Source organism: Nicotiana sylvestris, chromosome 3, assembly GCF_000393655.2.
Source record: "Nicotiana sylvestris chromosome 3, ASM39365v2, whole genome shotgun sequence".
Classification (NCBI taxonomy): Eukaryota; Viridiplantae; Streptophyta; class Magnoliopsida; order Solanales; family Solanaceae; genus Nicotiana; species Nicotiana sylvestris.
In genome coordinates, this window is record NC_091059.1 from 130189308 (window position 1) to 130204254 (window position 14947).

At 37.8% G+C, this 14947-nt stretch overlaps 1 protein-coding gene across 1 annotated transcript; it reads left to right on the forward strand.

Annotated features, from left to right (window-relative positions):
* The first annotated feature begins 8934 nt into the window (after positions 1-8934).
* LOC138888032 (uncharacterized) lies at positions 8935-10537 on the forward strand. Its single transcript, XM_070169828.1, has 2 exons — positions 8935-9429; positions 10334-10537. Exons 1-2 carry the CDS (start codon positions 8935-8937, stop codon positions 10535-10537), a joined length of 699 nt encoding a protein of 232 aa, XP_070025929.1.
* Positions 10538-14947: the final 4410 nt, after the last annotated feature.

Sequence of the window (14947 nt, forward strand, 5' to 3'; positions counted from 1 at the left end):
GGTAATCCCTAGGTTTTGGGCTATAGTGAAGGATAAGGAAACCAAGGTATGTGCCAAAACTGTTACTTATCTTAATACCTAAAGAAGTGGTAATGTCATTGATGATTGAGTGGTTGCAATTTTTTGAAAAGAGTATCTTCGACTTAGTAGTGTTAATGCTTTGACCTGATAGAGAGCAAAATTGGTCAAGCCCATTCTTAATGGCCTGACAAGATTTAGCATTAGCTCTAGCCATTAGAGAAAGGTCGTCAGCAAATAATAAAGGCCGAATACATACGGAGACACTTAAAGTTGGGATGATCTTTCATTTAGACACTTCATCTAAAGTTTGTTTCATTTGAACATTTTAACCATGTATTTACTGTGTCATTTAGACATAAAATTTTTAGGCATCCATACGTAATAGATGCGTGAAATTCACACGCCAGGGTAACCAATAAGATGGAGACACATAGATTTATTAACAATTAAAAAAAGACTTTAGAGAAATGAAAAAAATAAAAGAAAAACAAGAATCCCAACCCACCCTTCCCCTCCGTCATCTTCCCCAACGACCCCCACCCCCTTCCTTTCCATTTTCATCTGCAAAACAAAGTACTCCCATAACCATGGCTTGGCTTAATTCTAGGCCACATTGCCGGAAATGGAGTTTCAGGGTTCCAAATCGAACAAAACAAATGCAAAATTTTGCAAAATTCTTAGATTTCACCGGAAAAGTTCGTACTTGGGTTTTTTGAAGAAAATTAGGGTTCGAAGTTGGCTGGGTGTTCGAGTTTTTGGTTGTAAACGCTGATACGAGGTGAGGTCTGAACATTTGAGCTTTGATTTGAATTGCTTTTCTCGAGTTTTGGGTTCGAAACTTGAACTGATTGTTCTACGAAAAAGACGAACTTAGGTCTTTTGATTTTGCAGTTGTTTGTTCGAATTGATCACTGAGGCTTGGTATTGATATTATTTAGAGTTTTCATTTCAAGTTTTAAATCATTTGGTGAAGATTTGAGTGATATTGGTTCATTTTGGGTCTACTGAAGCACAATGACATTCTTGGCTTTCACTGGAAAAGTTCAAGCTATTTCCATTCATTTTGCTTCTTCTTCTTCTTCTTCTTCTTCTTCTTCGTTTTAGTCTCAGTTCTTTGCTTCTTCTTCTTCTTCATTTTAGTTCTGAAAGGAATGAAAATAGCCAAGAATCTCTGCCAAGAACTTTTCCTTGGCAAACAAATAAGGACTTGATAACAAACAAACAAATGTCATTGTGCTTCAGCACTGTCATATTCCTTTCCAATAAGAATCTCTGCTATTTCCATTCATTGTGCTTCTAAGTACTACTGTATTTTATATGACAGTTTTGAAGAAAGTACTACTGTATTAAACTTTTCGTTTTCGACTGAATTTGAATCTGGTATGAGATTCGAAAGAAGAAGAGGAAAATGAGTCGGAGAAGATGACGGAAAGTGGAGGAGTCGGAGAAGATGACGGAAAGTGGAGGAGACAATGGTGGAAATGGTGGTGGACATAAAGAAGAAGAAGGAAATAAAAAAAACAAAAAAATCTATTTTTTGGGCTTTTCACGCGCCCATATTGGGTGAAACTCACTCTATGTACCAACTCAGCAAGAAGTGTTTAATTGGAACAAAGTTCATCTAACGTACGTGCTCAATAGGAACTCTCTTAAGTTCAGGTGTCTAAATGAAAGATCGTGCCAACTTTAAGTGTCTCCGTATGTATTCAGCCAATAATAAATGGGAAATAATTGGACATTTATAACCTAGGGATATGGGGTCCCAATTTTTGATGTCCATTTGATATTCTATGTATCTGGTGAGCAGTTCTAGGCAGAGGATAAAGATATAGGGGGAGATGGGGTCGCCCTATCTAATACCTCTACTTGGTTGAAAGTAATTCGTAACAGCTCCGTTGACTAAGATAGCTATTTTACTGGTAGAAATGCAACTCAGCAGTAATTTAGAGAATTTTGGAGGGAAATTAAAGAAATCCAAGGTGTGACGAATAAAAGACCATTCAAGACGATCAAAAGCCTTTTCCAAGTCAATTTTCAGAATCATATGGCCTTGCTTGCCTTTTAGTTTATTGAACATAGAAATAATTTCCTGGATGATGATAGCATTATCAAAAGCTCTTCTGTTTTTCATGAAGCTAGTCTGATATGGGCTGATCAGTTGATCTAGGAAAGGTTTAAGACGATTGGCTAGAATCTTGGTGATTTTTTTATAGATAGTGTTGCATAAGCCAATGTGTCTGAAGTTATTAATGATATTAGCATTATGGATTTTTGGAATGAGGCATAGAAATGCTTTGTTAATATCCGGAGGGACTTTCTGGTTGTTAAAGATATCATGACAGAGATTATTGACAGAATTCCCTATATGAGACCAATATTTTTGGAAAAAGAAGGGGTGTAGATCATCTAGACTAGGAGATTTGAAAGGTTTGAACGAGAAGATAGCACTTTTAATCTCATTATCAAGGAGGGGGTATCTAGATGATCTAGGTTAATCATACTACATCTGGATTGAGTATTTAGGGAGTTAGTCCAGGTAGAGTGAGTATGAGAAGAGGTAAATGCAGATATAAAGTAATTTTGAACATGAGACAAAATAAGACTATGATCATTTATCCAGTTACCATCTTCATCTTTGAAAAAAGTAATTTTGTTTCTTCTTTTTCTATTGGTGGCAGAGACATGGAAGAATTTTGTATTGATGTCTCCATCATTAAGCCTCATTATCCAGGACCTAAGTTTCTAGTATTCCTCTTTATAATATCGTTAAACTCATGTTGAAGATCTAATTCTAAATTTTTTAGGAAAGAGCTGATAGTATAGCTATTAGAAGATTGGATGCCTTGGAGTCTAGCTAAGAGTTTTCTCTTCCTTCCCATGATATTGCCAAAAGTACTGTCTTTCCAAGGTTTAACTTTATCTATAAAATTGAAGCTAGCTTTAAAGTAGTCACTGTCGTTCCAATTATTTTTAACAATAGACTGAAATTTCGGATGTTTACACCAAAAGGTTTCTAACCTAAAAGGAACCTTATGAGGAAACCTATTCCTTGGAATTAATTCTACTAGGATAGGATTGTGGTCAGAGTGGGTTCTAGGCAAATGGATAATAGAGCTTTTAGGAAATAATTCAATCCATTCCTCATTTCCGAAGACTTTGTCAAGTCTTTCTAAAATAAGACTCTTCTTGTTATGTCTATTATTGGTCCAAGTGTATTTGCTTCCCTTGAAGCCTAGATCAACTAGATTGCACTTATTAATTTTGGACTAAATGTACCTAACTCTACTATCTTTTATGGGTTTGCCACCAAATTTCTCACTAACGGTTAAAATGCCATTGAAGTCACCACCTACTAACCAAGGTCCTTTATAAGTATTACTAATACTTTCTAGGTGATCCCACATGATATTTCTATAATGAATACTAGTACTAACATAAATGGAAGTAAAGAGCGAAGGTTTACGTATAGGATGTACCTCTATGGTTGCATGGATATCCTGACCTCTTTTAACAATATTTTGAACGTTGATTATGTCATCCCTTCACATCATAACCATACCACCTGACTGCCCCTCCGATGGAACTTCTATCATCTCAGAGTATCCAAACTCACTCAGCATGGCTGCATGGTTGCCCATCCTTGTTTCCAACAAAGTTACCAAACACGGCCTATGGGTGTCTAGCATCTCCCTAAAATTTCTTCAGAAGTTATCATTGTTCTCTCCCCGTATATTCTATATAATGAAATTAATGGGTTGATTCATGGCTAAATTGGAGTCAGTGTTGATCATCTTCCCATTCTCCCTTATGCCCCCCCCCCCCCCGCTTGGACAAGGTTTCTCCTCATTGATGAAACTAGGATTATTGCCTCGTTGCCCACCGTTGGGTCGTGTGGAGGACAAATATCCATCGAGCATTTGTATAGGGCCAACAGGAAGCTGAGAACATACCTCTTCTCGTGCCTCTCCGTGAAGAGAAATTTTTTTATTCTATCTAGGTTTGAGAGTTCTAGGATTGGTCCTAAGTGAAGGTTTAGGGGGACATCGTCCTCTTCCATTTCTGCCTCCACTGGCCCTAGTATGGGGTCGTCTTGTTGTTGGGGTGGGGGTACTGGAGGTGGTGGGGTGTACCATCCCTTGGTTCCCCAGATTGACATCCCAAGGGAGAAAAATAGGGTTTAGGTGAGTATACGTCTCAGTTGGAAATAAAGGGAGATCTAATGGTGCATTTTAAGGGTTTATGAGGTTGAACTGGGGTGGAATGCTCCATTGATATCTCATCATTTGAGCCATTTGAGGGTTCAATGATGGAGCCATGGGATGAATGATGTTGTTGAGCCAAACTTGGTTGAGATAATTGTTCATCGCCAACCTCATTCCCTTTGTGATAAGTTGAGCTAGATATTGAGTATTGTGCAAGATCACAATGGCCTCTTGACCGTTGATCGAGACTGTGAACGAGAGTGCATGGCCTATAAGACCTAGCTCCATCCAACTCGTGGGTTGATAGTCTTGGGCTTGGGGTGGTTGAGCGTAAAAATTCTAGGGTTGTTCGTGGGGATGGATGGGGGAATGTTTTCCATATTGAGAGGATGACATTGTCTTAGGATTTGGATTAGTCGAGTTCTTCTTCTTAGGGTTGAAGGAACTCTTGGCATCTTGGATAATGGAAGTTGTATTTATTACACTGGAAGTTGGCGTGGGATTTTGGGTAGGAGAAGGGGTTAACCGATTGGGTGAGGGAATGGTGATTGCTTTGTTTTTATTTATGGCTTTTGGTTGCCCTAGGTCATGATTTATAGGACACTTAATGGTTTTTTTTGGATTTTCTATGGGAATGTCCATTTGGCTACTTTCTTCTATAACCATTGCCATTTGGCTAACATGCATGGATGGAGGATCTTGTCATATCTTAAGGAAGGATTTTGGGTAGATTTTTTAGATAACAAAATATTTTGGGGAGATTTCGGATTAAGGGGAGGGTTTGGGGCAGTAGGGATTGGATTAGAGGTAGGGGTAGAATCGTCCATGCTAGAGCCTATTTGTATGGCATTGATTTTAACTAAAGAGTTGGTAATACTTGATGCCACGATGGAGTCTTGCATGCAAGTATCTTGTATGTGAAGATCCAAGTCATCATTTAATTGATTAAATTTATTTTCACAAATAAAATTAGCATTATCCATAGTGGTTTTAGGCAAAATCGTTTGTCTCTCATCTAGTTGGTGGTTTTTCTCGTGGGATGTTATTTGGTCAGTAGTCATGCCTGGCTGGGTATTAACAGAAGAATTATAATTATTAGAAGGACAATTTTTAGTTTTGTATTGGAGAGTCTGAGTAACCAGAAACTTGCCTGTTTTTGTATTGAACAAGTTAACTGGAATACTTGGACCTTGATTGTCTTTCACTTGGATGGTGGGCAGTTGGTTTGGAGTTCTTTTGCCTTGATTCTTCTTCTTGTTGAAGGAAACCATTTTCCATTCTGATTCAATAGCATCTTTTGTAGCTTTTTGTTGATGTTCTTATCCTGCATGGTGAGGATCCAAACTTTGCATTTTGATATAGGTGCACTGCTTAGTGTGTGACAAAACTGGCCACAGTTTTTACAAAGAAAATCCTCCCCTTCATAGAGTATATCCTGTTTGTGGTTTCCAACGAATAGGAAGGGTTGAACTGGGATTTATAAAGGGATTTCAACACAAATCCTTGCATATCGACCTCATAGGGTTGTTGAGGTGCATGTATCAATTTTCAGTAGGCATCCTATTGCATTGCTAATTTTTGCTAGGATTTTGCCATCATAGAATTCTGTTGGTAATTGGGGCAGCCTAATCCAAACTACTGAGGTAGTTAATTTTTCATTTCTAGCCACGAAATTTGGTTTTCATTTGGAGATAGATAGGAAATGGCCATTAATGAACCATGGCCCTAGGTGGATAGCTTTATCCATGTTTTCTTTCTTTGTGAATTTGATGATGTAATAGTACTCACCAAGATCAATTAAAGAGAAGTCTTCTGTTGGTTTCCATAGGTCTGGGATCTTCCTTTTTAGGTAGTGGTGTAGCATACGTTTTCCTGCTAACTTGATTATAATGGAGTATTTCCATGGTTCGTAGATACGTTGTCTATCTTATAATAAAGGGAGATTTGTATGGCATCACCTAGAGTAATCTCTAGATCATGCATTCCTTTCTTGTCTTCCAATACCTTTATTGAGTCGAGCATTTCTTCGTGATCTATGGAAGGAGTAAAATATACTAGGTTAGATTCCAATAATTTATCCTTGAAGGATGTTGATTTTTCCAGGTTATTTGATAAGGGAATGTGGTGGATTAAATCCGATGGTTTTGGAGGAATAATATCTTGTTTCTCAAGGGGTTGAGAATGCATTATAGAGAAAAGCTGGAGTTTCTCTTTCTAAAGTAGCTTCCTTAAGAGTTTTTTTCTCCAAAATTGAATAACACGTTGTCAAGTTGATCGTGAGGAACTAGTTATTAAGAAGCATTGGAATTCGGAGGCAAGTGATCCTAGTAAAAGGTAATAGTTACAAGACATCATTGTATAGATTAAATCTATTGCATTATAACCGAATTGGTTTCCTAATCAGCGGCGGACGCAGGATTTTATTCAAGAGGGTTTAGATAGAGACTAAACCTCCGACAGTATCTGACAGTAGAAGTACTACCAGGCTTAACAAATATAGCTTACCTTTTGCTCTTTGTTTCGGTTCATAACAAAACCTCCAAAAAAAAGGTTTTGCTCGCTTCTCTCTTTTCTTTTTTTTTTTGTATTTTTTTGTATTTTGAGGACACCTTTTAAAAACATATAAAGATAAATTTTAACAACTTTTTATCCACTTTCTTAGATTTAACAATTTATTAAATTTTATAAATGTGTAATAATTTTATTTAACAAACATCAATTTAGTCGATATCAAAATACTAAATTTTACTTATTTGTTTACGTTTTTTAAAATTATTTTATTTTTACAAGTTAATTATTGTAGACAGTAACAAATACAAAAGAACTATAAACTAAATTGGATTAATAACTTCTTTAATATAAGAATTTTGGATCTATGAAAATATGCTAAATTTAAACAAATAAAAAATAAGTGATTTGTAAATCACGAGAAAGAGGCAAGCAGAATACTTTAAAAGATTTCAAATAAACAAGTGCGAAATTGAGATGGAAGAATACTCTAATAGAAATAGAAAAAAATTAATACATAAATATATCTAAATAAATGGAATAATATCTTGAGCATTAGGTCTTTAAAATATTAATCCAGTAGTTTTATTCTTAAATAAATCTTCCAGAGACTAGAATGGTAAAGTTGGGTGGTGGGTCTTTTAACTACCCATTTTTTAAAAACCAAAATATACGTGAAAGGAAAGCAAGTAAGACTTGATCACTGGACCTTACACTGTTGATGACCCCGCTTGAACCATTGCACCGCACCTCAATTCTTATCAAGAGGGTTCAATGTTTATTATTTAACTTCATTTTGGTGCTTGAAAATATAATTACATATGAAATAATTTAATTTTTTTTACGAAGCGGATTCAACTAAACCCGCTTGAACCAATGTGAGTCCGCCCCTGCTCCCAACATTGAAAATTGAGAACATTAAATCTTAGTACAAGAAATAACAAAAAATGACAATATATTGGATGAAGTGGAAGAAAAAAGATCAAGAAAAAAACTGAGAGGACTCAAACAAGATGATTCTATATTATATTTACTTTTTGTTATAGGTGTTGAATTTCTCTGCAGAAGTCTTAATGGACTAACTGTCTCAACTTGTACCTAAAATTAATTATCGACCATATGCAAATGACATGGTAATTTTCTCACAGTCCACCTGTTAAGTTACGCGCCTTCTTGTATTTTGATAATCTAACAAACTTTATGATAAGAACCAGATTGGGAACCTGTTACACATCCTCAAAGTACTCAAGAACAACAAGTCTTAGATCTGGAACAAGTTCCAACAACTAGAGTCAATGAAACAGTAGAGGGAATAGATGGTTATCAATTTCTTCGGTGACAGTACAAGTCAACTCTCTACAGCTGTAAAATCGCTGCACTATTTCTCTGCACACGCAATAGTGCAAACAGTGCAACAGTCACTTTATGGAGCATGTCTTGTACCGGATAATTGCATACATCATCCCAATGACATCACTTGTATATTACCAACATGAGGCAAAGGAAAAACACACGCTTGCACAACCCTAAATCATCAAGTTTCTCTCTCAAGGGTGCTGCCGAATTTGTGGGACTCCAAGGCTTCAACAACAAAGCAACAATAGAATGAAGGACCAGATCCCAACATTGTGTTATAATATGTCCTTAGTATTATTGTACATTTGTTAAAGTGATCTACTTGTAATTTCTACTCAGCTTAGTTAGAAGCATTATGTAGGAAATTATTTGTAAAGCCATAAACCTTGTATTTGTGTTTTGGCTAGAGTTAGTCAAAGTGTGAGATTTGTAATAGAGTTATTACAAAAATGCTTGTAATAGAGTTATTAAAAGTAGGTGAGGGATTAATAGGTTATTTCGTAGATTACAAGAGTTTGTAATCTAAAGCTTGCTGAGTTAGTAAAGTTGAAATCCTACGAGTGTAGGTTGTGGTTTTTAATCCCGTGAGCTTGGAGTTTTCTACGTAAAAATCTGCAGTGTCATTTACTTATTGCTCTATGTGTGTTCTGTAAGAACTGATAGAGAACCAGGTTCTCTATATAGTTTGGTGTACCCTTAGTTTCTATCAATTAGTATTAGAGTAGGTTCTTTCTATAAGGCTAATACTAGAAAGGATCCACATGGTTGTTCCACCAAATTTTGAAGAGGCCAATCTACCTACAGACCACCAAGATTCAATGGACAATACTATGGATGTTGGAAGACAATGATGCATGATTTTATCATGGCTGAAGATTTAGAGCTCTGGGATGTCATCTGCGATAGACCCTTCGTTCCCATGAAGACCATTGGCGAGCCAGCAATGACAGTTCCAAAGACAAGGAAGGAGTACAACGATGCTGACCGCAAAACTATAGAGAAGAACTTCCGAGCAAAAATGATCCTCGTCTATGGTATTGGACCAAACGAGTATAACAAAATTTCTGCATGTCAATCTGCCGAGGAGATCCGGGAGGCTCTCCAAACATTATATGAAGGAACAAATAAAGTCAAGCAGTCAAAGATCGACATGCTCACTACTGAGTATGAACTCTTCAGGATGAAGGATGATGAGTCCATTCAGAACATACACACTCGATTCACCTCCATCATAAATGAACTTCACTCTATAGGAGAGATCATTCCAAGGAACAAACTTGTCAGGAAATACTTAGTGTATTACATGGTTCCTGGGAAAGCAAAGTCAATGCCATCACTAAGGGTGCTTATCGGGCGGATAATTACGCTTAATAATTTGGCTTATCAGTTATCGAATTATAAATATAGTAATACGCTAGTCATACAATAAGACAATAGGCGTATTGGTATCGAATTAACGATAATCAGGTTGTTTATCGGCTAAACCAAACAAAAAAAATTTGAACAATCCTAGTCTTGTAAACACCAAACGGCCAAACTGCATAGTTCACTGGCTTTTATTATTTCAAACCTCCAACTGTAACAACACGAAAAACTCAAAATGAAACAAGGATAAAACCAGCTGAACCAACACAAAAGCAGCCTACACCAGAGGATACCACCAAGCCAATACCCAATATTGCTCCTACGCAACTGCAAAAATCCAACATTGATTCTATAACAGGTTATACTTTACCGAAAACAATACCCTAGCATATGAGCACAATAAAGACAAGGTTGATTATGATACAAAGACTCAAACTTCTATTGCGGCCGTGGCACAATGGCAAACTCCCCACTATTTTACACTGCCTCATTACCCTGTTTATCAAGTTAGAGATTCTTATGATCATCAACATGGCTGTTCTATTATTTATGTAAACACAAATGAGGATATATTATCCTATTGTGAATATGCATCATGCGTGTAAATATAAAAACTCTTAACAGGTTAACGGTTTATCCAATAAGAAAATTGAGTAATTAGCCCCCAAACCGTTAAGCCGCTAATTATAAAATCTCAATCCGTTCACCATACATTACCCTGATAACTCGATTCCAATAAGCCAAAAATCCATCGGTTCGATTAACGATTACAGTTTCGTTTTAAATAGCCCTAGCCATCACAGAGGCAAAGGATTTGCAAAAGCTAACCATTGATGAACTCATCGGAAATCTGAAGACCTATGAAATGACGGGGAAAAAAGGACCATAAAAGAAGAAAACCTAAAGAGGAGGAGAACCTGGTCCTCAAGGTCGACAACATTGACACAAGTGGTGAGGATGCTGACATGGCTTATCTTATAAAAAGATTTCAGAAAATGGTTCACAGAAATGGAGGCATTACAAAAAGGGGTAGCTCTAGTAGACCAAAAGGCTATGACTTGTATCATAAATGTGGGAAGCCATGACATTTCATCAAAGACTGTCCTTTGCACAAGCAAGACCAGTACAAGCATAACACAGACAAAACAACAAAGAGGAACCCGGTTCCTGACAAGAGATTCAAGAGAAAAGATGATGCTGACAATGTTGTAAAATAAGCTCTTACTGCATGGGGAGATTCCTACAGTGAATCTAGGGAATAGGATGAACAAGGTGACACCTCCATGATGTCGTTGAAAGCGAAGCAACTGGATATGACTCTATCTTTTCCCTGATGGCAAAATCTGACGATGATGAAGATAAGGTAAATTTTCTAGACATTCAAAGAAATTTAAAGTATTATTCTCAAAAGAAGCTTATATCCTTGGCAAATATTCTAATTGATGCTTATCATATTCTCATCAATGATAAAAATGTATTAACTGTAGAACTGTGAAAGGTAGAACATGAGAGAGATGATCTGCTGGTCGTAGTGGTCGATTTAAAGAAAACCATTGAGGATTTAAAGAAAGAAAATGATGCTCTACCTAAGAAAATTGAAAACGTAGAGCATGAGAGAGATGACTTGTTGGTAGTAGTTGTAGATTTAAAAGAAATAATTGAGGAATTAAAAAGGGAAAACAGTTTTGGGAACACCCAGAAGGGAAAGGAAGTTGCAAGTGAGACACACTTTAAGCTTGAAAATGAGCTCAAAATGGTAAAATCTAGTCTGTGTGCTGAACTTGAAAGAAACAAACAACTTTGGGAAGATCTATGCAGAGTTAAAAATGACCTAGAAAAATCTCTAAAGTGGACCCAATCCTCTTATGCAATCACTGGCATGTATAATAATAATGGGGGGAATAGGCATGGAATTGGGTTCCAAAAGGAAAAGACTCCCTACAATCCACATAGAAAGTATATTACTGTCCCTGATAACTAGCTTTGCACTCACTGTGGTAATATTGGGCACTTTAAAGAAACATGGAAAGCTAGATTTCAGTTCCAACAACAGTTTTTGTTGAAAAAGTAACTACTGCTAAAGAACCTGGCCCCTCCAATAAAAAATGTGTGATGCCTGCTTAGACAATAAAAAGTTTAATCCGCCATTTTCCTCACTACAAGAGACTCAAACTTGTTTGGGTTCCTAAGTCTAATACTTAATTTCCTTGTGTAGGGAGCAGCGAAAGGAAACAACCAAAGATAGTATATGGGTAGTGGCTGATCTAAGCATATGACTACAAGCACCGATGATTTTCCCTCACTCAAAGCCTTGCAATGAGGGAGTGTGTCCTTTGGCAATGGCTAAAAGGGATACATTCTGGGAATAGGAAGAGTTGGAAGATACTCACTCATTCAATTGAGAATGTGTGCGATGTGAATCGCTTGAAATATAGCCTACTAAGTGTCTCTCAAGTTTGTAACAAAGGAAACAAAGTGGAATTCTTATCAAAGACTTGCAGCGTCACCAATCTTCTAACTGGTGAAGTGGTTCTGATGGCAAAAAGATTCAAAAATATCTATATTGCTGATTTTGAGTCTTTGAACAATAGAGATCTTAGATTTTTGACTGATGTTGATGATGATGCTGAGCTGTGGCACAGAAGATTGGGACATGCAAGCTTTTCGTTGCTAACAAGTTGGTCAAGAAAGACTTGGTTCGTAGGCTGCCTAAGTCAAGGTTCAAGGATCACAAGGTTGTCGCACCCCCTTTTTCTCGCTAAATTGGGTTTATGATATTTGGAAGGACAACTCGTTCCTTTTGGGAATTGGGTTTGAATTTGAGGAGTCGCCTGATAACTAGGGATTTTGACGCATTTAATGCTCCTTCTTGATTAAGCTTTGATTATAAATTCATACAAAATAGTCCCAAAAGGCTCATAAGTTGTGCTTGATTGCAGGTTTGACTAATAAAGTGATGAGATATCAAAGATCGACTCAAAAGAAGTGAAACTGGCAAAAGTACCAAAGATAAGACAAAACTCAAGAGAAACAGGCCTAGTGCGGCCGCACTACATTTTGTGCGGTCTGCACTAGGGAGATTTAGAGAGTTGGTTTTTCAAGCATTAAAGCAGTGCAGTCGCAGTAGATATTGTGCGACCCGCACTGAAGGCACCACGGCCGCACTACCAGTCTGTGCGGTCCGTAGAACCAAAGTTTAGAGAGATGCCAAGTTCTGAAGATCAAGCCTGTGCGGTCCGCTGTCATGTTTGTGCGGACCGCACTAGATGCCTCCGCGGCCACAGTCCATTCTGTGCGGTCCACGGAGCCTAGGTTCAGAGAGTTGAATTTGCAGAGTCAAGAGCCTACTGCGGCCGCACACCATTTTGTGCGGTCCACACTGACCCCGCAATGGCATTTTTTTCTAGTTTTTCTAGCTTAGTATAAATAGAACCTTTTTCCGTTTCTAGAGTATTAGATATTATCAGACATTATCTGACTTCAGCTGCGCTCGTGAGAAGACCTTTTGTAGTCATTTTGGGCATTTTTACTTAGTTTTTATCATTGAATCTTTATATTTGCCTTAGCAATTAATTAATATGTCTTTATCTTCATCTATTTCTCTATTTTTCTTTTCAAGCATGAGTAGATAGACCCATTAGCTAGGGTTGTGGCTCAACCCTAGTGTGGGTAATTGATGGGTGTTGTGATTTAAGGTTAGATTGACTATGGGTGTTTGTTATTTGGGTCAATCTCATGGTGTAATCTATGAATTAGTGGTTGCAAACACTAGTTTGTGCTAAGTTGACTTGGGCTCTTCTTGAGAAAGAGAGCCTAAGTCTCCGAAATTGACCCAACAAGGAATTGGGATGGACGCAAGAGAATTGATAGTCCCAATTAAAGGATTAAACCTCGAGAGAGTAATACCCGACTTGAACCACAGTTGCTTGATCAAATTTGCCTACCCTATTGGTCTTGATAAAGTTAATTGGGCAAAATCACTCTCTCTACCGAGAGGTGTGAGAGTGGGTAAAATTGTGCAACGGTTATAGCATATTTCCCAATCATGTCAATCGTGCCTTAGGTTCAATTACCCGTCAATTGGCCACCTAGGAGGATGCCACTACCCTAGTGCCTTTTAAACTATTAGATACAACTTGTAGCAATTTACTCGTAGTTAATTTAGTAGCAATTGTAATTTGTAGTTTGATAACAGTAGAATATAAAGAAAACCCAAAAATGATTAGAAGTGATATTTAGAACAAATACGCAATACCAACCTAAATAGATACTCGAATCCATTCCTAGCTCTCTGTGGAAATCAATCCCGACCCACAAATCGGGTAAAAGCTATTGCGACCCCCTCTTCCTACTTTTTAGTAGTGTGGAGTAGGTTGCGATCACTTTTTGGTGCCATTGCCGGCGAGCTAACGGTTTTGGCTATCTATTTAGTTAGTTTTATGTATTGTTCTTCTTTCCTTCTTTGTTACTTACTTGTTTGTATCACTACTCGGGTACCAATATGGCTTTAAACAACACTAATGACCCTCTTGGAAATGTGATAACAGGGGAGGAGGTAGATGATCTTGAGCAAGATGAGGTGCCTCTTGCACCTCAAGGACAACGTAGAGGCCGCAATGCCAATGTGAATCAAAATGACAATATTCCAGACCCTCCTCCGCCACCTCCAAGAGTGGCTCCCAGAGTACTTCCGAACCAGGGTTATGCAATTGCTATTGTCCCACCCAGAATCTGGGCAGACAACTTTCAGATAACCAATGTGATGTTGACCTTACTTGAGCAGCGTGGGTACTTCAGGTATGAATTCTTGGGCTCAAACTCTACTTTACTAGTTATTCTTTCTTTTTGCCTTACTAACATGCAGGTTGAGGCCACTTTGGCGGTGCTTCAAAAGCAGAAAAGGGCAATTAGATGGACTCTAGCTGACATTTGGGGAATAATCCCCGCATTTTGTGTCTTGGAGGATGATGTAAAGTCTTCCTTAGAGCATCAAAGAAGATTGAACGAGGCTATGCAAGAAGTGGTGAAGAAAGAAGTGATCAAATGGTTGGATGCCGGGGTTGTGTACCCCATTTATGATAGCTCATGGACTTCCCCGGTGCAATGTGTACCGAAGAAGGGTGGTATGACTGTGGTGACCAATGATAACAATGAACTTATTCCTACTCGGACAGTCACAGGTTGGAGGGTTTGCATGGACTACCGAAAGCTAAAAAAGGTGACCCAAAAGGACCATTTCCCATTGCCATTCCTTGACCAAATGCTTGATCGTCTCGCGGGGCGTGTTTTTTATTGCTTTTTGGATGGGTACTCGGGGTATAATCAAATCTTAATTGCCCCAGAAGACCAAGAGAAGACCACCTTTACTTGTCCGTATGGAACCTTCGCTTTCTCTCTTTCACCGACATGGTGGAAGATATATTGGAGGTCTTCATGGACGATTTCAGTGTGGTTGGTGATTCCTTTGAAGAATGTTTAAGAAATTGGATAGAGTA